The sequence below is a fragment of the Mus caroli genome, unplaced genomic scaffold, assembly GCF_978045245.1.
Source record: "Mus caroli unplaced genomic scaffold, Mus_caroli_1 scaffold_4, whole genome shotgun sequence".
In the NCBI taxonomy this organism is placed as follows: domain Eukaryota; kingdom Metazoa; phylum Chordata; class Mammalia; order Rodentia; family Muridae; genus Mus; species Mus caroli.
In genome coordinates, this window is record NW_028227259.1 from 133,149,762 (window position 1) to 133,173,007 (window position 23,246).

At 50.2% G+C, this 23,246-nt stretch overlaps 1 protein-coding gene across 2 annotated transcripts; it reads right to left on the reverse strand.

Annotated features, from left to right (window-relative positions):
- Nucleotides 1-326: 326 nt before the first annotated feature.
- Stx2 (syntaxin 2) lies at nucleotides 327-22,895 on the reverse strand. 2 transcript variants are annotated; one of them, XM_021163570.3, is made up of 11 exons: nucleotides 22,714-22,895; nucleotides 13,839-13,916; nucleotides 12,075-12,174; nucleotides 10,315-10,389; nucleotides 9,105-9,178; nucleotides 7,779-7,887; nucleotides 6,791-6,864; nucleotides 6,552-6,689; nucleotides 4,583-4,693; nucleotides 3,499-3,623; nucleotides 327-2,152 (listed from the first exon to the last, which is right to left on the reverse strand). In XM_021163570.3, exons 1-10 carry the CDS (start codon nucleotides 22,741-22,743, stop codon nucleotides 3,543-3,545), a joined length of 870 nt encoding a protein of 289 aa, XP_021019229.1. In that variant the 5' UTR covers nucleotides 22,744-22,895; the 3' UTR covers nucleotides 327-2,152; nucleotides 3,499-3,542. The 2 variants fall into 2 exon arrangements, with proteins under 2 accessions (XP_021019229.1, XP_021019230.1); XM_021163571.2 differs by lacking the exon at nucleotides 3,499-3,623.
- Nucleotides 22,896-23,246: the final 351 nt, after the last annotated feature.

A 23,246-nucleotide genomic window follows, 5' to 3' on the forward strand; every position in this document is an offset into this window, starting at 1 on the left:
CCTGGGCAACGTACAGGCAGTTACACTACTACAGAGCCCCAGTCTCCGGTCAGCCTGTGCCCAGCTCTCCAAGCTAACAGGGCTCATTGGCAGAGGTGATCACCTCAGCTGCTCCTCTCTGGATGACAACTGACATCTCCTGCCTGGAAGACATGCCTACATGGAAGGTGTGTTTAGACTTACTGTGGTCTGTGGCTGGTTACCTATCTGGAGTGGGTAGATATTCGTTCATGTCCCCTCAGAAAGTGTCACACAATGGGCACTTACACAACCATGATCTCCCCAAATTCCCTGCTATAATGAGGAAACACAAACTATTTCTTGTTTGCTTCTCTGAGAACTTTTTAATGTAAACACAAAATATTTGAAGAAATGCTTGGAAAAAGTAACAAGGGAATCTGTAAATATATTTTTAAATAGGCTATGAAGTCAGCAGAGAGACGTATCTGGAGCGCTGACTCAGTCACCCACACACCCCTGCTTCATTGGAAATCCAGATTCAGCTGCCTGCCTGGTCGAGAGGTCTCCTGAGCGCTCTGCAAGCACAGTGCAGGCCAAGGGCTCAGGCTGGACTGGAGGGACACCTGGCTGCGGGTGGTGGGAGCCTGGGTGGTACACATGGCCTCTGCAGCTAAATCCGATGGCACTGACTGATGCAGAGAGGGTGAACTTCAAAAGCCCAGCTTCATCTTCAGAGCTCCCAGACAGGAAGTGTGAGCTCCCAGGCAGGAAGTGTGAGCTCCCAGGCAGGAAGGGTGAGCTCCCAGGCAGGAAGGGTGAGCTCCCAGGCAGGAAAGGTGAGCTCCCAGGCAGGAAGGGTGAGCTATCAGCCAGGAGTGGCTCTACTACAGGCTAACTCTAGACCAGGACCCACAGCCCAGCCTGCTGCAGTAGCTCTCGGCACATGGGGTGTCAGACCAGGAGGTGTGAGGAGGTGACAGTGTGGCACACTCACCACTGAAAGGATCATGGTTTTTAGATAGTTCAGTAGCACTTGCTCACACTTGGTGTTCTGAACCGGCATGGCTACATCAGATCCCACCAAGTGAGGCTGGGGTAGAGTGAGCACTCATCACAGTCAGCAGTCGGCAGAGTTCACTAGCCGTGGTATCCTTCACATACTTGGTCGCTGGGCCATCTATTCACAAGTGTAAAACAGTGCACAGCTTTATCCCACACTTCATGGTTTCTTAGGAACTCTGGGCACTCGTGGGTGTTGGGCTGAGGACCTGGTCCTTCAGGTGCCATCCAGGAGTGGCTGTGTACCCAGGACCATTCCCTTGAGTTTAGTGAGCACCAAGTTGGCTCCATCGTCGTTGTCACCTTGCCTTGAGACTCCATCAGCTCACATGAACAAGGAAGAGTAACATAAGTGCAACACGTGACTGCTTGTCCCTTCCGTGAGCTAACGTTCAAGGCTCTTCAGACCCTCACACTTCCTAGTCAGGGTCACCAGAAGGCACTATAGAAGGGCCCTGAGGGGCTGTGAGGCAGTGTTCTCAGTGACAACTGCAACTTACATGCTTGCCCGGCGGGGCTGGCCCATTGTCCTTCACAAGGCAGTGTCTAGCTTAGAAAGGGAGTTTAGATGTTAATGGATTAAGGAACTTAACTTACAGATGCCTTACAAAACGGTTCTGTGATGACTCTGCAAACAAGACATGAACAGAGATCAGGCCTGGCACCAAGTCTCTTCGTCAGCACTGCCAGCCGAGCGCAGAGCACACCCTAATTACACACAACATACATTTTTAACACTGACACTGTCTTTAAAAATTAGGCTTTTTCAATCATTCCTATTTCAAAGCTACCAAGGCAAGGCCACTGTTGTGAAATCTCTGTGGTGTCCTTGAGAGAGACCCAGGCTCTCTGGGCTGGCATGTCCCATCCACTGGGCTCGCGGCGTTTCATGGTACGAAACCTCTGCGGTGCTTTCTTCTTCATCACCAATAAAAACCTCAGTGCTCGGCGCTAGCCCTGGAGTCTGAGGTTCACTCGTGGAAGGACAGGATGCTGACTAAGCTGCAGGTGTGGTCGGAGTCGCTGAGGACAAAGAGCTCTTGAGGTACGGTTGCTATGACAATGCTGTTGCGAGAATAATTCCAAGGATCACAAGCAAAGTGACTATACAAATGAGGACGAACATCACCTTCTGCAAGAAAAGAGACAGGAGTCTGCAGTGCAGAGAGAAAGCAAGCACCGTCCCCATGATGCCCCATTGTAACTCGGCAGGCTGTGACTTTTGTCCATCTTTAGGAAACATGCTCCAGGTGAGACAGAAGGGAATAGAAAACCGCCTCTGGAGACAAGGCCCAGCTGTCTCCTCTAGTTTCATGAGGGAAGGAAAGAATGTGTATTATGCTGCATTTGTGCGTGCACGCGTGTTTGAGTACGTGAGTGCATGCGTGTGTTTTATATACGGGCACTCCAGCAAATGGCCAGCTGACCCAAGGCAGAGGCTCAGACCTGCTCTCCTGGGTCCTAGCAAGAAGAGCATATAGGCGCCCACAAAAAGCAGGTGCTTCATTGGTCATGCTGAGTGCCACCATCGTACCTTTGTGACCATTTTCACAGCACAACTGACCTCATGGTGCGACAGGAAAACAAAACAAAACAAAACAAAACAAAAGAAAACACATGGTTTTACAAAGTAATGAAAATGTTGAAAAATCTCATTTTGTAGAAGAAAAAAAATCAATCTGTCATCTTTTTCAGCAGACTAGGAGGACAACATCAGGAAAGATGTATGAACCTCCGGGGCAACAGACAAGGGGCTGCAGGTCTTTCTTGTCCCAGGATGAGAGCTCTCTGTGCAACCCAGGTTCTCAAATCAAGAGAGAAGTCTCTCAGGAGGCAAGACAGTAAGGACTGCAGCTCGGAGGAGCCTCCTTTCTGCCACTGTGAAAAGCTACTGTTAAGAAAGAAGCAGCACTGGCTGTCCTGTGTTCACAAGGATGACGCAGTGCAGCAGGGCATCACTAGGACCCAGGGGTTACAGTAAGGCCCATGACCAACAAAAGGAGCCCTTCCAGACAGAGCGCATGACACCCGGGGTCCTGCAGGAACTAGCAGGTGGCTAATTAAAAATCAGGGTTTGCTTGCCAATGAACAGATGCTGCCAGGCAAGGACCCAGGAAGGGTTTGGTCTGTTGCTGTTGTGCATAGCTCGGTTCCATTCTCTCAGTCCCACTGTGAACTGAGTAGTTAAAGAGTATTTCACAGTTCTTAGCAGTTGCTGCCATTATCCAGAAAGTTACAATGTAACACAAACTGCAACATAACAATGTAAGAACTGCAACATTTAGTTTTCCAGGGAGCTGGCAAGGGAGCTGCCACCTTGTGCCGTCTGTGTCACCTCAGTAAGCAGAGGCCACTAACGCCTGAAGCAAAGTGCTCAGTGGGCAAGCCCCCAAGAATTTTGAGCATATTAACACTGGGAAACAACACTACTGGCTGATGGAGAAGGTTAATAAGTAAATTAGTTGATTAGTCACTTACTGCCACCCTGAGGGAGAGGCAAGCACCCAGCGCCATCTACGTAATCATTTGCCAACCGACAAGCCAATGATTAGAGCCAGGACTGCAATGACAGCCACCACCACAGCAGCAATTATCCACTTTTTCTGTCAAAGGAAAGCAGGCTGATTACACCATGCTGATTGCACACTGCCACCGTCAAGGGTATCCTTCAATGGAGCAAAGTGACTGCCAGAACACATGTTGAACTCTAAGTTATGGGCAGGACTGAGGCCTAGAGCAGTCTTTACTTCCCAGAGGCTCTTGATCTATGGGGTCAGGCCTCCTAGAGTCAGCCTGCTATGTAACCCGGTAATACTAGCTTTCGCCTGGGCACATAAAGAACTCACACCAGTTTTTTCTAGACTGGAACACAGGACACTTTCCTAGGAGGCCTGGAAGTCAGAGCTCCGACTGGGAAACCTAGCCTGCTTAGGCCTCCCACCCACATCAGACAGTGATGCCCTTTGCAGGCCCTCAGCTGTCCCGGAAGAACTCACATGCCCATGTATCTAAATCTGAAGATTTGGACAAAGGTGTTACAACTCATTGCCAAGCAGGCATCATCCTTGGCACCTCTGCAGGCAGTGACATGGAACTCCAACCCAAATTCCAGAGATGTTGCGGGAGATACTCAAGTTAGCAGAGTACCTCCAGAATTCTGCACTTGCAACATCCACTGCTCCAGAACTGCCTCGGGACAGTCTGGGTGCAGGACAAAAGCCTAGGCAAAGGGACGGCTTCCTCTGAGACTGCCTCCCAGGGCTCCTACTCAAGTACCAGGCCCACCTACAGCCACTGTCAGCCGGTTACCCAACAGAGCAAACAGCTCTAACAGACAATGTGCCACCAGTGATTTTTTAGGGAAAACCCAAATCCCATCAGTTTGTTCCTCCCACTAGATCACTAATATACAAATAAGCCAATTGACCTAGGAAATTTTAATGAAAAAAATTATTTTTGATTTTAAAATAAAACGTATATTTAAGGCATTTTGCTCCTTCCGCAGCTAGAGGCCAAGAGAGGAGAAAGCACCCAGGGCTCCATCTTCAGTAGAGTGACTCACCCGCCTGGCCTTGCTCTGGTATTTGATGGCTTTCTTTGTCTCTTCCTTGGCGTGTTCCACGTAATCTACAGAGTTCACCACGTTTCTCTCGATGTTGTTGACCATTTCACCCTGAAAACAAGGTTGCAATTTAGCAAACTTCAAATGGCTCTGCCACATCTCCTGAGATGGCTCCCGTGTAAGCCCGGCATGAGAGGGATGGAGACAGGCTCCCTCACTGTCAGGCAGGAGGGCTAGGCTGGTGCGTAAGGGCCAGCAAAAGCAATCCAATTCCATTCATGTTTTAGAAGCAGCAGAAAAGGGGGTGGCAGCAATGGAGACAGGTGAAGACCGTCCACAAATGAGATGTGACCTGACAGGTATGCTCTTCTCGGACATGAGGTGAAGGGAGGGCCACGAACTCAGGGCAGAAAACATTCCACGCGCTAAGGATGACGTCTCTTCTGACACACAGAAAATCGCCACTGTTTCTCTTGACAATATCAACAAACTATAGGTACAGCCCCGAGGTGATGATGAACTGATGGTCAAGGATGAAAATGGAGGAGACACCACGTTACCTGGGGAGGGGCACATTACCTGGGTCCTGTCCAGGAGGAGACAGTCTGTGGCAGCCAATAGCAAAGCATTGGAGAAGGATGGACAGGTGACTTATCATTCACACACAAATGCACTAGTAAGCCCTGCCTCTGGACTATGGATGCAACACAGTTGCAGGCTTCCAACAGGGAAGCGAGGACACAAACAGTGGCTTGTGTAAATGTGGGGTGTGGCGTAATAAAGCCTGAGCTATTACAAAGCTTCGTGTTTCCAAAATCAATTCACCGTTCTTATTGCTTTCCCTCTGAACATCTGCAAACTTGCCAGATACCTCACTCCTCAGTTCTTAGACCAAGAGGCAACTGGTCCACGCCATCTCAAAGAAAACCACACACGTCCACCACTGCCATCAGTGCCCATCCCTGCCCATTGGTACCCAATTCCAACCCCTCAGGGCCTATCTTCACCTCCACACAACTGTTAAGTGTTAGGTGTCTTCCACAGGTGTGCGGTGCTTGAGATTTTCACAGTTTTATGATAAGGTTCACCAAAATAAACACCATTCTTCACAAGGCTGGCAGGGCACGCAGGGACGGGCACTCTAAACCCTTTCTGTATCCAGGTAACCACAGAACATCACTGGCTATAAGCAAAGCACCCTGACAGCTGACTCACAAAGGGGGCAATGAACCTGGAGGCCACCTGCATGTTAGCCTGCCCCAGACTTTCCCGAGGGGTCTGAAAACCCTGGGAAGACTAGTCCAGTCTCTGCGGGTTCCCACTGCTACTGAGTCAGTACAAACACATCACACGTGCATACACACCCTGATGTCTTTATACTTGCATGCACTCTCTGGTCCTCCCTGCCTGAGCTGCAGGGCAGGCAAGAACACCACAGAATGAGAATGGGTTCTGGTCAGTTTCCTGTTTAGCCATGGCCCCAATCCTTATTTAGTCACTCCTGTGGGATAGAGCCCTAAGAGAGGAAGACCAATGTCCCCAGGGTCCTGCTGTCTTCAGGATGCTTGGCTTGGCCATCTTCTTTGTCTGGGAGCACTGTCATATGTAGCTGAGGTCACATATACTTACACTTACATGGCTAAAGTAAGGTTTCTGTATGTCCTTTTATTTTACTGTAAAATCCACTACAGATGTTTGAAGATCTCATTATTCTCTATGAACAAGGGCCCAATGTTTGTTGCCTGAGGCTGTCTATCTAAGTAGCTGGCCTGTATGTGACTGTCCCCTGGCTCCTGTAACTACCCAATATCCTATGAGCAAGTACATACTCGAGTTTTCAGCTCAGCATTAACACTGCAATCAACTCCTGAATTTTGAGACTGGATACCAAGCCAGGGCTTTCTTGGCCAGAGCAGGCTGCATCTAAGACTCTCCGCACCCGGGCTCTGTCTGGAAGATGTCTCGTTACCTGAGTCTCGACAAACATGGCCATATCCATGAACATCTCGTGCAGCTCTCGGATGCTGGTCTCCAGCTTCATGATGTCTTTGTGGCGGGACTCGATCTCATTGAGAGCTTGCCTAGTGATTTGTGAATCTGATATAATCTTTGGAAGATAAAAAGGAAAGCATTACTAACTTCAGACTGGCTGGTAAGTTAAAGGCTTACCATGTAGGTAAGCATGTGCATTCACGCCGGGGCACTCACATCCGAGATGAAGATGGACGGCTTCCCGCTCTCCAGCATCTCCTCCAGCTCATCATCAGTGGTGGTCCTCCCAGCTGAGAGACAACGGGAACTGCAATGAGGACGCGACCTGACACAGCAGCCAGGGCTGCTCAACTGTGGGTGCGTGGGAGTGAGCATGACAGCGGCCCCCACAGGCTCAATCGGGAGCAGCACTATTGGGAGGTGTGGACTTGTTAGAGGAAGTCCCTTCTTTGGCGGTGGGGTCTGAGGTCTCGGATGTTCAAGCCAGGCCCGGTGTCACTCTCTCTTCCTGCTGCCTGACAATCGAGATGTAGAACTCTCAGCTACCTCTGCAGCACTGTGTCTGCCTGCGTGCCGCAATGCTTCCGTCAGGACAATAATGGACTGAACCTCCAAACTGTAAGCCACCCCCTATTAAGTGTTTTCCTTTATGAGAATTGCCTTGGTCATGGTGTCTGTTCGCATCAATAAAACCCTAGCTAAGTCAGGGCTTCACTAAGCCTTAACTGAGCCATTAACATTGCCAACAACAGGGTTTCCCTGCCCTTTCTAAAATACTTTCCTGGACACAGTAATGTGGCAGAAATGTGATGCAATGTGCCACAACCCCACCCTGGTGTCACGGAGGAGCAGCTATGCTCCCCCACGGCTCCCACGGGGCTTCTGGCCAGAGGGAGTTAAACTGAAGGAGGCACATGACTGGATGATCATCTCCCAGCCAGGTAGGACGGGCTGCAGGACACAAAAATGCCTTAAGAAATCAGGACCACAAGATTTCGGGATGCGTGAAATAGCAGCACCAGCAATCGCAAGCCCCTACAGCCCCTCACTCAGAGAACTCTGAAGCATAACACATCTGCCTGCCTCTGGGCACAGGCTGCAGCAAAGGGCCTTTCGGTTTACTCTTCTGCAGTTAGAAGTGGGGGCGCTTGCTGTCTGATGGGCGAGTTTCTTGAAGCACATCTCCCGCATGCGCCCTACTCACTGATCTCCAGCTGGCGCTGGATGCGGCCTTTGCTTCGCTCCCGGAACAGGATTTGCGCTTCATTGTATTCTGTCATGACGTCCACAAACTTCCGTGACAGTACTGAGTGCTAGAACACGGAGAATACCGTGTTACTATGTGGGGGCAACCCCCTTCTTTGAAAGAGGTAAAACTGAAGACTAAGAAGCCCCAACCATGACTCCATCCCAGAAGAAAGTAAGAGCAAGAGCAGCAATGGGAGGTGCATGACCTGGACCACCAGGACGGCGGCGCATGCCTGCAATTCCAATGCTCGGGAGGCAGAGGAAGGTAAATCTCTGTGAGTTCAAGGTCGACCTGGTCTATGTAACAAGCTCGCTCCAGGCCAGCCAGGGATACAGAGTGAGATTCTGGCTCAACAAAACAAAATACCACCATCACCAATAACAACAACAACAAATAAGTTGGACCCGGGGCAGCCAGCTGACCTCTGGAGGGTGGGCATTATCACAGGTGAAATCCAGCTGGCAGGCACATGGACTGCCTGCCCTAAGCTGGCAGGCTTGGTCAAACAGGGTTGAGCATCCCAGTTTCAACCATAAACCCTGAATAGTTAAGGCTAATAGTTAAGGCTGTTGGTAACAACCCCCTTGGGGTCAAATAGCAGATATCCTGCATGTCAGACATTTATATTACAATTCATAACTAGCAAAGTTACAGTTATAAAGTAGCAATGAAGATAATATTATGATTGGGGTCATTACAACATGAGAAACTATATATTAAAGGTCACACAGCATTAGGAAGGTTGAAAACCCAGCTAGAGAGATGGCTCAGTGGTTAAGAGCATGGACTGCTGTTCCAGAGGACCTGAGTTCAATTCCCAGCAAACCACATGGTAGCTCACAACCATCTGTAATGGGATCTGATGCCCTCTTCTGGTGCGTCTGAAGACAGCGACAGTGTATACATATACATAAAATAAATAAATAAATCTTTAAAAAAAAAAAAAAAACACTGATTAAAACCAAACCAGTACCATCTAGGTGATCTGGCTAGTCCTCTACTCTGAGGCACAGAGCATATGGGTAGCCAAGTCGCTGAGTCATCTCTTCACATGGAAGAGATGCAGCCCCACCCCCACCCCCACCCCCTGTAGACAGACATTACGTAAGGGCAGATGTGATGCTGGGCTGTGGCTTGGTGACAGAGCCCTTGCTGAGCATGTGCAGGATACTGGCCTCAACTTCCAGCACAGTAAAAAAATAAAAACTGAAATTGCTTTGAGTCTGGACAAAGCATAATGCTGCCCTTCCACATCGCTTTAACTGAGCCTGGAAGGCCGACCTGGGTCCTTCGTATCCGCAGATCCACTGAAGTTCGGTTCCCGTTCTCGTCCTGATCACAGCTCTGCTCAATAGCTGGAAGAAAGCAGGACAGAGTCACCCAAATACGACATTGGTCTCAGGGATGGCCTCAACTTTCCTCACAAAACTAAAGAATAGGTGACCTCTGGAAATTGTCCTCTAAAGTCCAGCCATCATGAGGAATGCTTATGATACTGTCTGCACTTGTGGACAATGACAGACAGGTGGATGGACAATCACAAACATGTTTTATGTGTGCATGCATAACAAAATCATAGGCACATGCATACAGAAAAACACACAAAAACAAAATCATGCACAAATATGCATACAGTTATGTGAATGAACATGGGCCTTACGAGTTTGTTTTTATGGATTCGTATACTGTGGGGTTTTTTTTTTTTTTTTTTTGGTTTTTTCGAGACAGGGTTTCTCTGTATAGCTCTGGCTGTCCTGGAACTCACTTTGTAGACCAGGCTGGCCTCGAACTCAGAAATTCGCCTGCCTCTGCCTCCCGAGTGCTGGGATTAAAGGCGTGCGCCACCACGCCCGGCTCGTATGCTGTGTTTTTGTGTGTGTGTCTGTGTAACCACATGTCTCTATGTTGCTCCGGTTCATTTCCATGTGTGTGCACTTGTGTAAGTATATTGTGTGAACAGATGGTGGCGCACGCCTTTAATCCCAGCACTTGGGAGGCAGAGGCAGGCGGATTTCTGAGTTCGAGGCCAGCCTGGTCTACAAAGTGAATTCTAGGACAGCCAGGACTACACAGAGAAACCCTGTCTCGGAAAGGAAAAAAAAAAAAAAAGTTAAACATATGTCTTCCTCACAGATCAAGGAAAGCAACTTCTGTTTAAGCACCGTGCAAAGCCACAGCCCTCAACCCAGCCAAGGCGTCATTCTCAACACAGAGGACCATGATCTCAGCTGGGCTTCTAGGGGCTGGAAAGAACATTCTAGCTAAGAGGCCCGCCTGAGAGCTTGGCGAGCCACTAGGAAGGCTATTCCCACTTTCTCAAACACCTGCCCAATGTCACCTACTGAGTCACAATGAGGTATAGCACAGGGTACAGATATCCAACCTACTTAGAAGCAGTCTCAATTTTCATTTGGGGAAATATAATAATAAAACTCTAAGGAAAAAGGTACCAACGTCCACACCCCACCAGCACCCAAGAAGGCAAACTTACACTTCAGCTTGCCCCGGATCCTGTTAGCAGTTTTCTTGATCTCTTTGTTCAGGTCCTCCAGCTCTTCTTTTATTTCTTTAAAAGGTGGAAATGAAGCATGTGAGATGGACCACTTGACACTACAGATAGAGGCATGCAGGCCAAGCACAGAGAAGGAGCAGCCAGCCTTCTTTCCTCAGTGCCTGCCCAAGTGCACCTCCCCAGCCACCACTGCCGTGTCCGGGCCAACTCCTGGTAGACCCCAAACTGTGTTATCAGACACAGCTGGGCCAGCACTGCAGGCTCACCCCAATCAGGAGATCTCTGATGCTAACCTTCACTGGGACAGAGAGTACATGCAACCACACCCAGGAAGAAGCTGCCAGGAGTCCCTTCTGCTGTCGCTGTCTTCCTGGTCCCTGTTGCTCCATCAGGCACACTACGCATGTCACCCTCCTGGAGACCTGGCTCTAGACCTTCAGAACCAACTTTGGTGCCCCAGCCATTCTCGGGGTGAAAGGTCACTGGCTGCAGCTAACTGACAGCAGCAGTCCCCTGCCATGTCTATACCTCTATGGCATCTATGGAGAGTCTGGGGGACTCCACCCAGAGTCTTTCTTGCGATCTGATGTGATGTCATTAAAACATCCAATGAGGTGAAGCAAACTGGAACCTGGCAGACGTAAGGGAGGCCTTACAAAACCCCAGTGTGACCGGAAACAGTGTGATCTCAGAGACCCTATGAGACTCCCCAGGAGGAAGCAGAATATGCAGCCAGCAGACAGGCAGATTAGCTCCTTGAGGGCAGTGGAGTGAGCACAGGTGAGCAAGCTGCTCCACAGTAACTGATGTGTGGGAGTGACCAGACACCGGCTCAGTTTCCAGGGCTTTTTTTATGTAAGTGGCAGCCAACATTCAAAGTTTCTAAACAAAGGCATTTAACATTTCTAAAAAGAGCTGAGATTTAGAAAGATATCCTAAGGAAATGAAAATCTAGCTGGTCCTTACTCCTCTGTTAGTACGCAGCACACCACTGGCCTCCAGACTCCCTCACCTCCATCGCTAGCCCGACTCCATCAAGCAACCACTACTTTCCAGATCAGCCTGTTGTTAACGTCCTCAAAGCAAGACCTGCTACCCCTCAACCCGTGGTCGAGCCAGAGTCCCATGGGGCACACTCACAGATCCTTTGGATCCTGCCTAGCTGGTGGTCTTTTCCCAGCTGAACACTGGGGCAACTTAGGAGCCTTCAAACACTATGAGACGCCCTGGAGCCAGGCAGTGGTGGCGCATTCCTTTAATACCAGAGCTTGGGAGGCAGAGGCAGAGAGAGAGGCAGAGAGAGAGAGGCAGAGAGAGAGGCAGAGAGAGAGGCAGAGAGGCAGAGGCAGGCAGATCTCTGAGATCAAGGCCAGCCTGGTCTACAGAGTGAGTTCCACGACAGCCAGGGCTACACTGAAAACCTTTGTCTTAACAAAAAAAAAAAAAAAAAGAATGCACTTGGGAGACAGAGGCAGGCAGATTTCTGAGTTCGAGGCCAGCCTGGTCTACAGAGTGAGTTCCAGGACAGCCAAGGCTATACAGAGAAACCCTGTCTCGAAAAAAAACAAAAAAAGGAAAAAAGAAAAAAAAAAAAGAAAAGAAAACCTTTGTCTTGAGAAACAAACAAAACAAAACAAAATTCCTGGGATGCCGAGGGGGCCTAGGTGTGATCACCTTCGTGAGCACACTGCACCATCTAAGGAGAAGCTGGAGGACAGACGGACAGTTGACAGACTTACTTCCTTCTGGGTTTGGAGCAGACAGGATGATACTGTGGTTCTTCTTCACATCTTCTACATGCTGAGCAATCCTGGCTATGCTGCTTCGAATCTCCTCTACCTAGGAGGGAGACACTGTGATAAGGTAAAAGCCACCTCTGCTGTCCATCTCCGGGAGAGGCCGGAGTGAGTGACTCGTGATCCCACAGAAAGGATGAGCATCTCTTCCGATGGTGGTGGTGGTGGTGGGGGGGGGGTGTTGGAGAAAACAACCCAGCACCAGCAAGATGGCTGAAGGTGCTCGCCACCAAACCAGACAACCTGAGTCTGATCCCTGGGACCCATCGGATGGAAGGAGAAAGCTTACTCCTATAAGCTGCCCTGACTTCCACTTGCACACTGTAGCATAAAGGTGAGTGTGCACACATGTACATACACGTGCACAACATATGTACATATACACAATTAAAATGTAGTAAAAATAGAAATCTACCAAAGTCCTACTCTTAGGTCTAAAACAACATTTGCCAGCAAAAACTATATGCTGTAAAAATCTCTACACTGGAGCCCAAGTACCACCACTGGCAGTGCGAAGTTAAAGCGTGCGACTCCATACCACCCAGCACCGTCAGCAGTGAACACTCCGCGCCCACAGAGGCCAAGGGAGCATCCTCCGGTGAGGAAGCCCTCACCATCCAGGTGGACGGCCCTTCAGGCATCCTCCTGAATCCCTGCATGGTGTGAGCAACTCACTACAAGACTCATTCAGGTGGACTTTCGTCTCTAAAACTCTATGGTCACTCAACTGACAGTTCTCTCCACACAGGGCCTTGCTTTATTGGTCTTTAACCAAACCCTCTCTGGTCAGGAGCGAAGTCTGTCTTCTGCAGCATTCTGTGGGATGGGTATGGCCTGGAGGCCTTTCCTCCCCATGGCCTTACATTAACAAGCCTTGTTTGTTTCCTTCTCTAAGACCTCAGTCCACAGGAGAAACTATGAAATGAAGTCTGTAGCAAATGCAGCTCGTGCTCTTGGGGGAATCCAGATAAAAACAGCCGCAGTCAATGGCTTCAGAACACCAGCAACCTGCCTCACAGGTAACCAACAGCAACAGCAAATGTGGCCCCAGGCACTGAGCTAGATGCCAGAATTCCTGCCTCCAAGGGACTAGGAATCCTGGGTTCTTGAGATGTCACAAGTCTCAAGGTGAGATCCTTCAAAAGGCCACTCCAGGGATGTGGTTGGCTTCCCAAGGGAGGAAGTACTGCTTGAGATCTTACAGATCCAAGTCATAGGGAGAGCACAAGCACAGGGCCCTGACCCACGACCCTGGTACACTGGTCCTCCACCCTGCAATGCCTCCAACCCAAGTGTATCCAGCCTTCCTCCCAAGCTGTCTGCACGCAGTCACTTGAGGCTGTCTCGATATTAACTACTATTGTGACGATGCTGAAAGTCCCCAAGAACTTACATACTTCAAATAACTTTAAACACAGCCATGCTCAGGAGGCTGAGGCAGGAGGATGGCAAGGTTAAAGCTAACCTGGGCCACACACTGTGAGGCGTCATCTGGAAACTCCAAAATCAAAGCAAGCAAAAATAGTCAGTCACCAGATGGCTTTGATGGCACTAGTGCCACACGGGATCACAGTCAGATCACAGGGTATGCCATTAGACAAAACACACTCAGGGTACACAAGTGTGCTGCTCTACATGTGACTACAAACTGGTGAGGTAACTGTGGCCAGAGGTAAAGTCTGAGGCCGTGCGTCATGAAATACCCACCTGATGGAAGAAACCGTCCATGAAATGGTCCTTCTCCACAATGACGACAGCAGTGTCTCCATCGTCGTTTGTCCTACACTGGAACAGAAAACATTTCCCAGGTGTCACAAAGGCTGAAGAGCAACTCAGGGCCCCAGCTCCTCAGCTCACGGGACACCAAGTGCAGGAGAAGAGCCATGCTCCACAGCCTGCAACCATTCAATAGTGCAGCTTCTACCTGGTAACAGAAACATGGGCTGGAAAAAAGGGGGCAGTCGGGGGAGTCAATGAAGGCCAGATCCCCACGGCAGGTGCTGCTATCTGCACCAGAGTCAGGGCCATTCGAAACAGATTGGTCTCCATGAAGAGATTACTATACACACACACACACACACACACACACACACACACACACACACACACACAGAGTCATCCTGGGGACTGACGCAGGGCTCTGAGCATGCTAGGCATCTTCTCTGAACACTGGGCTACATCACTATCCCTGTAATGTTTATACTTTCTGTAAAGATTAAAAATGCTACTGGGGGTAGAGGCTAGAGAGATGGCTCAGTGGTAAGGGCGCTGGCTGCTCTTCCAGTGGTCCTAAATGTAATTCCCTGCACCCACAGGGTGGCTCTTAACTTCTAAAACTCTAGTCCCATGGGACCTGATACCTTCTTCTGGTGTGCAGCATACATGCAGGAAAAATAAAATAAATTAAAAAAAAAAATAACACATGAAAATAATAAGGTGCTACTAGGTTTGGCGGCACGCCCCTGTAATCCCAGCCCTTAGGAGACAGAGGCAGAATGGTCAGAAGTTCCAGATCAGTGCCATTACAGAGTGAGTTCAAGGCCAGCTTGGGAAACAGGAGACCTTATCCAAAAACAAACAAAAACTGAGTGCATGGTGACTTCCAAGATATGTCGGCGCATGCATACTTTCTAAGAGGGCGATGACCACCGCGCACTGTGTTTAATCATAATGAACACCCTGACAAGAAGAGAGGGGTCGAGGAAGACAGAATCAATAACAGTGGGGAAGAAGAAGGCATTTCAGACAAGGGCTAGAATGGGGCTACTTGTTCGAAACAGCCTAAGGCGGGATCCAAGACAACAGAAGCAGGCACTTCCGAAGCCCCCTGCATGGCCTTGGGTCAGGAGAGTTGCCCAGCTGCTGCCTCCGAAGCCTGCCTGGAACCTCGAGAGCCCAGGATGCAGGAGGGATGCTGGTCCTGACTGGGCAGCAACCCACCCGGAAGCCTCTCTTCCAGGCTGCCCAAGCCTCTAGCAGCACAGACAAATCTCAGTTAGCCAGAAGCAGTTTTTGTGGACCCTCGAAGATGGTCTCTATCTAAGTCCTAGTGCTGAGCCCCGCCTGCCAGGAGGCGCAGGGGAGGGACCTGCTGAGCTCTAACCTCCAGGGCAGCCAGCGCCATGAGTCAGCACGATCAGGCCTCCTTTCCAGCAACCAAGCCCAGCAAGGCATCTTAGGAACCTCCATTGCTTGGGGGCATCCAGCCTTTACCCTGCAGGCCTGACACACAGAGGTGTTCTCCTTTACTGCCCACTACTACCCAGGAAACCTTGCAGACAAGATAGCACTGCAGTTCTCAGCTAAGAAAAATCTGCAAGTTTAAGAAACATGGTCAAAGTTGGAGTGCAGTGCACACTTATTTACTCCTTCATTCATTCATTTTTTTTTTTTTTTTTTTTTTTTATTCCTAGCACTCAGGATACAGAAGCTGGAGAATCACTGTGAGTTCCAGGCCAGTCAGGGTTACACAACAGAGAGACTGTGCCAAGAAGATAGAAAAAAAAAAAAAAAAGCCACTTGGTTTCACACAGGACCCTCACTAAGGCCCAATCAGTTCTTCTCAAACCATAGCCCCTCTCCTCTAGTGCTGATTATTTGGAAAAGACAGCTGGTTAATTACAGCTGGAGTGCTGCTCTAAAACACACACAGGAGTGTGAGAGCAACCTTTGTCACCAGGGACATAACACAGCCTGGACCAGCTTAATGAAAAATGGATATCACCTAAAAGGGTACCTTCTATATTCATGAAGCATAGCGCAGCACGCACGTGTGTATGTGTAGGAGGCAGAGAGAGGTGGATCTCTGTGAGTTCAAGGCCAGCCTGGTCTACAGAGCAAGTTCAAGGGCAGCAAGAGCTACACAGAGAGGCCCCAAAAACCAACCAACCAAACACACAAACCAAACAAACTTGAAGCTACTCTGTACAACACATCGAGGTAGGCGGATTCTGAGTTTGAGGCTAAACTGGGCTTCAGAGTAAATGCTAAGCCTGGGATATACAGCAAGTCAAAGATAATGGGAGGGGAGGGGAAGGGAAGAGGGGGGAGGGGGAGGGGATGGTCACGGTGGGGTGAGGCTGTGAGCACCTCAAGAACTCTGTTTCTGGCAATCTTCTCTGAGCTCGAGCCATGGCCTGAAACATGCCCAGAGTCTCGAGGGCACACTGCCTTGAGGCAGACGTTCAAGAAAGGGTGATGACAGAATCAGGGGGCACAGGGAGAGAAACCAAACGGCAGCTCCATGCAGGCTGCTGGGACAGAAGGTGGCCACTGCCAGGGCCACTGAGAGAAGCCAGACAGAGACTTCCTGGTGGGGAAGTTGTGAGCAAGCGAGCGAGGCAGAGAGAGAGGCAATCGGCAGGGCTGCAGAGGCCGGGGTAGCTGTCAGGAAGCAGGCTCATCCCGCAGCCAAGAGGACGAGAGGAAGTCCAGCAATGGCAGATGCTCTCAGGCAGTAGAGGTCAGATATATCTTGAGCAAAAACAGGAAATAATTGGTCTATGGAAAAATCCAAACTCTTATCCATGACCTGATCCATTCTGATTTACTGACGTCCTAAAAGGCAACTCACGGCTCCTCCTCAGTCTTCCGCCCTCGACCACGGGACACCACTGCACGCAGCCAACTCAAATCTGTCTCTAGGGCCGCATCTAGCTCTGGCCTGGGACTCTTATCTGTGCTTGTGCATTCCAGAGGTCGGAGACAGAATCGCTCTGGACATAAGAGTCTGGGCGATCCCAGGCAAGTTGCTCCAGCTTTTGTGTTAAAATGAGCAGTGGACCAAAGCCTGAAGCACCCCTCTGGGCAGCAAGACAGATCGTACAAAATCTCCAAATGCAAACTGCTGTCCACAGTTCATCTTTTTTTTTTTTAATTTTTAATATTTTTATTACATATTTTCCTCAATTACATTTCCAATGCTATCCCAAAAGTCCCCCATAGCGCCCCCCACTTCCCTACCCACCCATTCCCATTCTTTTGGCCCTGGCATTCCCCTATATTGGGGCATATAAAATTTGCAAGTCCAATGGGCCTCTCTTTCCATTGATGGCCGACTAGGCCATCTTTCGATACATATGCCGCTAGAGACAAGAGCTCCGGGGTTCTGGTTAGTGCATCATGTTGTTCCAACAATGGGGTTGCAGATCCCTTTAGCTCCTTGGTTACTTTCTCTAGCTTCTCCATTGGGAGCCCTGTGATACATCCAATAGCTGACTGTGAACATCCACTCCTGTGTTTGCTAGGCCCCGGCATCGTCTCACAAGAGACAGCTATATTTGGGTCCTTTCAGTAAATCATCTTTTTTTTTTAAGATTTATTTATTTTATGTATATGAGTACACTGTAGCTGTCTTCAGGCACACCAGAGAGTGCATCAGATCCCATTACAGATGATTGTGAGCCACCATGTGGTTGCTGGGAATTGAACTCAGGACCTCTGAAAGCGGAGTCAGTGCTCTTAACTGCTGAGCCATCTCTCCAGCCCCACAGTTAATCTTCTTTTGCAATAAAGTCTTCCTAGGTCACCAGAGCTAACCTAGGACTTGAGACCTTCCTGCCTCTACCTCCCAAACAATGGAACTGTGGCCATTCAAACAAGCTACTTTTTAAGTCCTTCCCAGGTGACTACCACCAGTACCTTTGTCTCAGGTGGATGCATACAGAGCTAATGAGACATCTTCCTGGGAAACTTCAAACTCTTGAATCACCATGGTCACGGCACTGCAGCCATTTTGACCCCAAGATCAACCCCCACATCCTATCTATGAGAAAGCAGCATTTAGATAAGGTGGAAGGGGAAAGTTGCTTTCTCTAACTTTCTGGAAACATAGAACCTAGGTTTCAAGAGTGTAAGCCTGGGGGTTGGTGAGATGGCTCAGTGGGTAAGAGCACTGACTGCCCTTCCGAAGGTCCTGAGTTCAAATCCCCAGTAACCACATGGTGGCTCACAACCACCTGTAAAGAGACCTGATGCCCTTTTCTGGGGTGTCTGAAGTCAGCTACAGTGTACTTACATATAATAAATAAATAAATAAATCTTTTTTAAAAAGAGTGTAAGCCCACAGTACTCTGCTCCTCGAATCCTCTCCCAGAGCTTCTTGGGTCAGATACACACCTCTCTGTGAGGCAGAAAGACAGCTGTCACTCTCTATTTGCATACAAGACAACCTCAGCTGTCATTCCTTGGGCACTGGGCAATGCCCTCTTTGTTTTCTGAGGGTCTTAGACCTCCCCAAACTCCACAAGTAGGTTAGGCTGGCTGGACCAGAGCCCCAAGGATCTGTCCATCTCTACATCCCCAGAGTTCGAATTACATTAGGTACTATGTTGCCTATTGAAATGCTTTGAGGACTGAACCCCTGGCCCCATGCTTGCGAGGCAGGCACTTAACCAATCAGTTCATCTCCCCAGCCCACCTGGCTCACATGTTCTCCCTATTTCCCAAAATCCTGGAATAAAGAATGACTTACACTGGGCGGCGATGGCACCCGCCTTTAGTCCCAGTGCTTGGGAGGCAGAGGTAGGCAGATTTCTGAGTTCGAGGCCAGCCTGGTCTACAGAGTGAGTTCCAGGACAGCCAGGGTTATACAGAGAAACCCTGTCTCGAATGACTTACCAGGGCCAGCAAGATGGCTCAGCAGGTCAGTGTGCCCGCCCCGCCACCAAGCTTGGCAGCCTCAGTTTGACTGAGACTCAAATGGGAGAGACAGAAACTACTCTCACAAGTTGCCTTCTGACCTCCATGCGTGCATTCTAGTGCACGCACTTATGCAAAAACATAAAGTGTATGGATTTTTTTTAAATTGCTATTTGAGTTGCTGAATTGAGTTTTGTTTAGGAAAAAAGGAAAAAAAAATGATGAATTCAGTTTGGGATCAGGACAGAATTCCCAACAACTTCTGAAGCGTCCCTTGGCCACATCTGTTCCTAGGCAAGGTCTGCCACTTTCTGCTGCTCATCTATTTATATGGAGGGACCTTCTCAACACCGGGTATTACAAAACCAAAATATCAACGCTGTGCTCTGAATCCTGCGGTATCAAATATTTAGCCAAGATGTAATTCTTTATGTAAAAATCAAGCAAGCCCATCTGTCTTATTTGCTGTCATCCTTGATAAACAGCAAGCATGTGCACCAAGGAAGTGTATCAAAACACACCTGTGATTTGTCACCACCAGTTAACACTCCACTTGTATTATCTCTTACACATATATGCAGGGTCATGTAAGAAAAAGGGAGGGATCACTAGTGGAAATGTTTGAGAACCCAGGAATTACAGCGGTGAGCCTCATACTCTGGTCAGAGGCCACAGCTGTGCAGAGAGCAGAGGCAGTGTCTGTCACCGCAAAAGCAAACCCAGACACAGAAGTCCACTTGATTCTGGAGGCCCGAACCAACTCCAGTTTCACAGTGACCACCGCGTTCACAGTGGTGGCATCTTCACAGTGAGATGGAATGTATGAAAAAAGCCAACCTGCAAAGTTTGGCTGCTTTGTGTGCAGCAGTAGAGATGGACCTCGAAGCTGGTCGTGGTGGATAGAGTTGAGACAAACAAGGAGTCCCCTCTCCTTGTGACGCACACAGCTAAAGCACTGTTAAACAGAGTTAGGGACAATGACAGGCTCTTGGGGTTTTATCCTAAGCATTCTCTCTTGTGTTCAGCTTCCTGTCAGCAAGCAAAGAAAGCCATTGGTGGATGAGGCAATTGTCTCTCTGTCCGGCTCTCTGTCTCTCCCCAGCTGCCTTAAGCAACAGGACTGGCAGTCAACCAGCCATCTGGACTACCTTAGGCCAGCACCAGCCATGTGCAACACTGCACACTCCAAGAAACCTATACAATGCCAGCAGCTGAGTGCCCCAGCTCCTAAGGGTACAGCCTCTGCCAGGGTTTTCAGTCCCTACTCAACTTTCTCCTACCACAAGCCTTCGTGAACTCTGGATGACCTTGTAACCATTCCCCCCCCCCCCCTAAATCAGTGGGTAGATCCCAAAGAGGCAGTGTTGGGGTGGTGCAAACACAAACTTTCCTTGGCAAAGGAGGTCTGTGATGGGTCCGCACATCTCCGGTCTACATAACCAGGCTGTCCAGCTCATTTGGTGAGTGCCCCGTACAGGCTTCTTTCGAGTGGTCTTGCTCCACCTGCTCACAGTGGTGCGGGAGGGGACTGTTGGTGTGGAGAAAGGCAGATGCAGCAAGCTCTTACAGTGGAGTAGAGGGCCTGAAAGCACACTGAGTCGCAGCAGCCAAAGGGGAGAAACCTGGAGACCAAGGTCAGCAGCAGCAGCAGCAGCAGCAGCAGCACAAGGGTCAGTGATTGCATAGAAGGAAACGGATCAACAGCTCTAGGGAGTAACAGGAAGGCGCAGAGGACTGTCAGAGCTGAGGCCGGAGGCACACAGCACGGAAGCTCTTAAAGGCCAGAGAAGCAGGGGCTATCGAGACAGCTCAGTGGTTCAGATTGCTCTTCCAGAGGACCAGGACTCAATTCCCAGCACTTGCACGACAGTGCCTAACTTTCTGTGACCCCAGGAACCAACACTCTCACACAGACACACGTGCCGGCAAAACACCAATGCACATCAAATAGAAAAATAAATAAATTATTTAAAAAGGAAGCGGTGGTGACAGAGAAGAGGATCTGGCACCTAGTCACCGGAACAGTCCCAAAGAGCTGCCCAGGGATACTTGCTCAGGGTCCCACTCCTAGCACCTGAGCTGTGACACTACAGGGCGCCACCTGCTGCTGCTCCACCAGGCAGTCAACAAACCTGCCAAGAGTCCAGCACTGGCAGTTTGCAAACTGCTCTCCTTCCCAGGTTTCCCCCTCAATCCAGCCAAGGGTCCCCCCGCAACAAACTCCTCCAGGCCAGTGGGGGGCGGGGTCATAAAGCCTATCAGCACAGCAACACAGATGCTCCGTGTGTAGACATTTAAAAGCTGCTGTGCTCAAGGGAGCAGAGAACAGACTGGTTACAGGGTCTGGGAAGAATGGAAGTGAGCAGCGCACACAGGTGGCTCTGGGATCCGGCTGGATGGAAAAGACTGCCTTCCAACGTTCTGCATCGCAGTGCGTGACTGTGGCTGATGCCTGCAGTAGCCAGCGAGGAGGATCTTGAGGTTGTCTCTCTGTTTCTTAAGACAGGGTTTCTTCTCTCTGTAGCCCTGGTTGTCTTTGGAACTCACTCTGTAAACCAGGCTAGCCTTAACCTCACAGAGATCTGTCTGCCTCTGTCTCTCAAACGCTGGGACTAAAGGTGTGCGCCACCACAGCCTGGCTGGTTTTGAAGTTCTCATCCCAAAAAAATGATAAACACCTGAAAGGGTAGGGCCAAAGGCCGTGACTGGGCCTGCACTGTATATATGTCCTGAATGTCACATTCTACCCCAAAACTGGGTACAATAACTGTCCGCTGCAAATGCAGATAATACTGTAAACACACTGCCCGTTAAAAAGCTCAGCTTTTCTCTTCTCAAAATGCTCACTAGTGACTAAAGCCCTGTGTTAAAACGTAAATACAGTTCTGGTCCCCGGTGGGTAGTGCTGACCAAAGCAGGTACCTAGCCCCTGAGCTCCAGGTTTGTGTGGGGTATCTGTGAGAGACTCAGCACAGCATTCTGTATCAGGCCATGAAATAAAGCAGTTAGAAAGGGTATCATCCAGGGTGGGGCAGGCAGTTGGAGAGGCTGTGATAAGAGCCTTGCAAAAAAAAAAAAAAAAAAGAAAGAAACCAGGCAGGCAGTCCAACATCAGCCCAAGCGCAGCCCTTGCTCCTTGCCTAAAACCCTGAGCCACACTCTCACCCACTGAAATCAACCCTGTCAGGTGGCCAAGAGGACTCCGACCCAAACATCGGTCCACAGGAGTAGTGCCAGGGCAGGCGGAGAGGACTCACCCCAGACACCTACCAGCATCTGTGCCCAGAAGTGCTCCGTAAGACTAAGATGCTCCCAGCACCGGCCCTGAACCTCTCCCACAGCCCATTCCTGGAGTCCCAACAAACTGTGACCCTGGGAACCCAAGGAAGACCAGGAGCCTTGTCGCAAGAATCGACTTGCATGCAGCCCTGACCAGGGTCTCCTGGAGACCTCCCAGGAATGCTCCTGAAACCCCACCCTAACACCCCTGAAGACTCCAAGGACCCCAGAGCCCTTCCCCTGAGACTCTGCTCAGAAACACCAATTGGGTTCCTCTTGTGCATCTTGTGACTCTTGAAGAACCGAAAGCTCCCTGGGACCCTGCTAGGAGGCTGCCTGGATCCTTCCTGAAGACTACGCCCTGCCATCCCTGGAGACACCGAAGCCTCTGGAGGCCCCGGGACACCTAGAACCCTCTTATTAGATTCCCTCCTAGAGACGCTGCCCAGTTCCCTCCAGGGGCGTTCCTCCTGGGAGCTCCCTCCCCAGGGTCCCCTCCTGGACTCCCCTCCGGCCCCCTACTCAGACTCCTCCTAGGGTCTTGCTTCTGGACTCCCCTCCTTGCGTCTTTCCACCCCAACTCCCCAGGTTCTTCCTGGGGTCTTTGCCCCGACCCACAACAGCTCGCCCGCCGGCCCAGACCGCTATGCGGCTTTCTGCTCACCGCCGTGAGGTCGGGCAGCCGGTCCCGCATCCCCACCGGCCAGCAGGGCGGGGCACCCGCCACTCAGCTGCCCCGCCGCACACTCTCGGGTGGCCGCGTCGCCGCCTCTGCCTGCCGGGGTCCTGGCCCCGCGCCGCCGCCCTCCCTCGGGCAGGCGCTGCCACGGCAACCGCGCCCGCGCTCTCTGCGCTTGCGCCTGCCCCACCCCCTCCCGCGGGACCCAAGGCACCTGGGCGGGTCGTCGCGAGGGGTGGGGAAGTGGGTGTGGTTCCATCTAGGGGCGGGGCCTGGCCTAAAGTCCTCTAGCTGCGTGACTTGACTAGTTAACACACTGTCCGCTCCTTTCTGCAGTTTCGCTCGTTTTGTTTACTTAAAACTTTCGAGAGCTGGGGCTATAGGTCAGTGGTTAGCCTTTGCCTACCATGCCCTAGATTTAAAGCCCAGCAGCGGAAAAAGCAAAATTCTAAATTCACCATTACAGCACACACTGACAGCAAAGGAATTAGAATAAGGTAGGCTCACCCATCATCACC

What these genes read in the sequence shown, in the direction of transcription:
- Stx2 (XM_021163570.3), bottom strand. Translation starts at nt 22,743, where the DNA reads ATGCGGGACCGGCTGCCCGACCTCACGGCG. An exon ending in CCAGCGCCAGCTGGAGATCA is followed by an intron (nt 6,865 to 7,778) that starts GTGAGTAGGGCG and finishes GTTGTCTCTCAG; the next exon opens with CTGGGAGGACCACCACTGAT. An exon ending in CGTCCATCTTCATCTCGGAT is followed by an intron (nt 6,690 to 6,790) that starts GTGAGTGCCCCG and finishes TATCTTCCAAAG; the next exon opens with ATTATATCAGATTCACAAAT.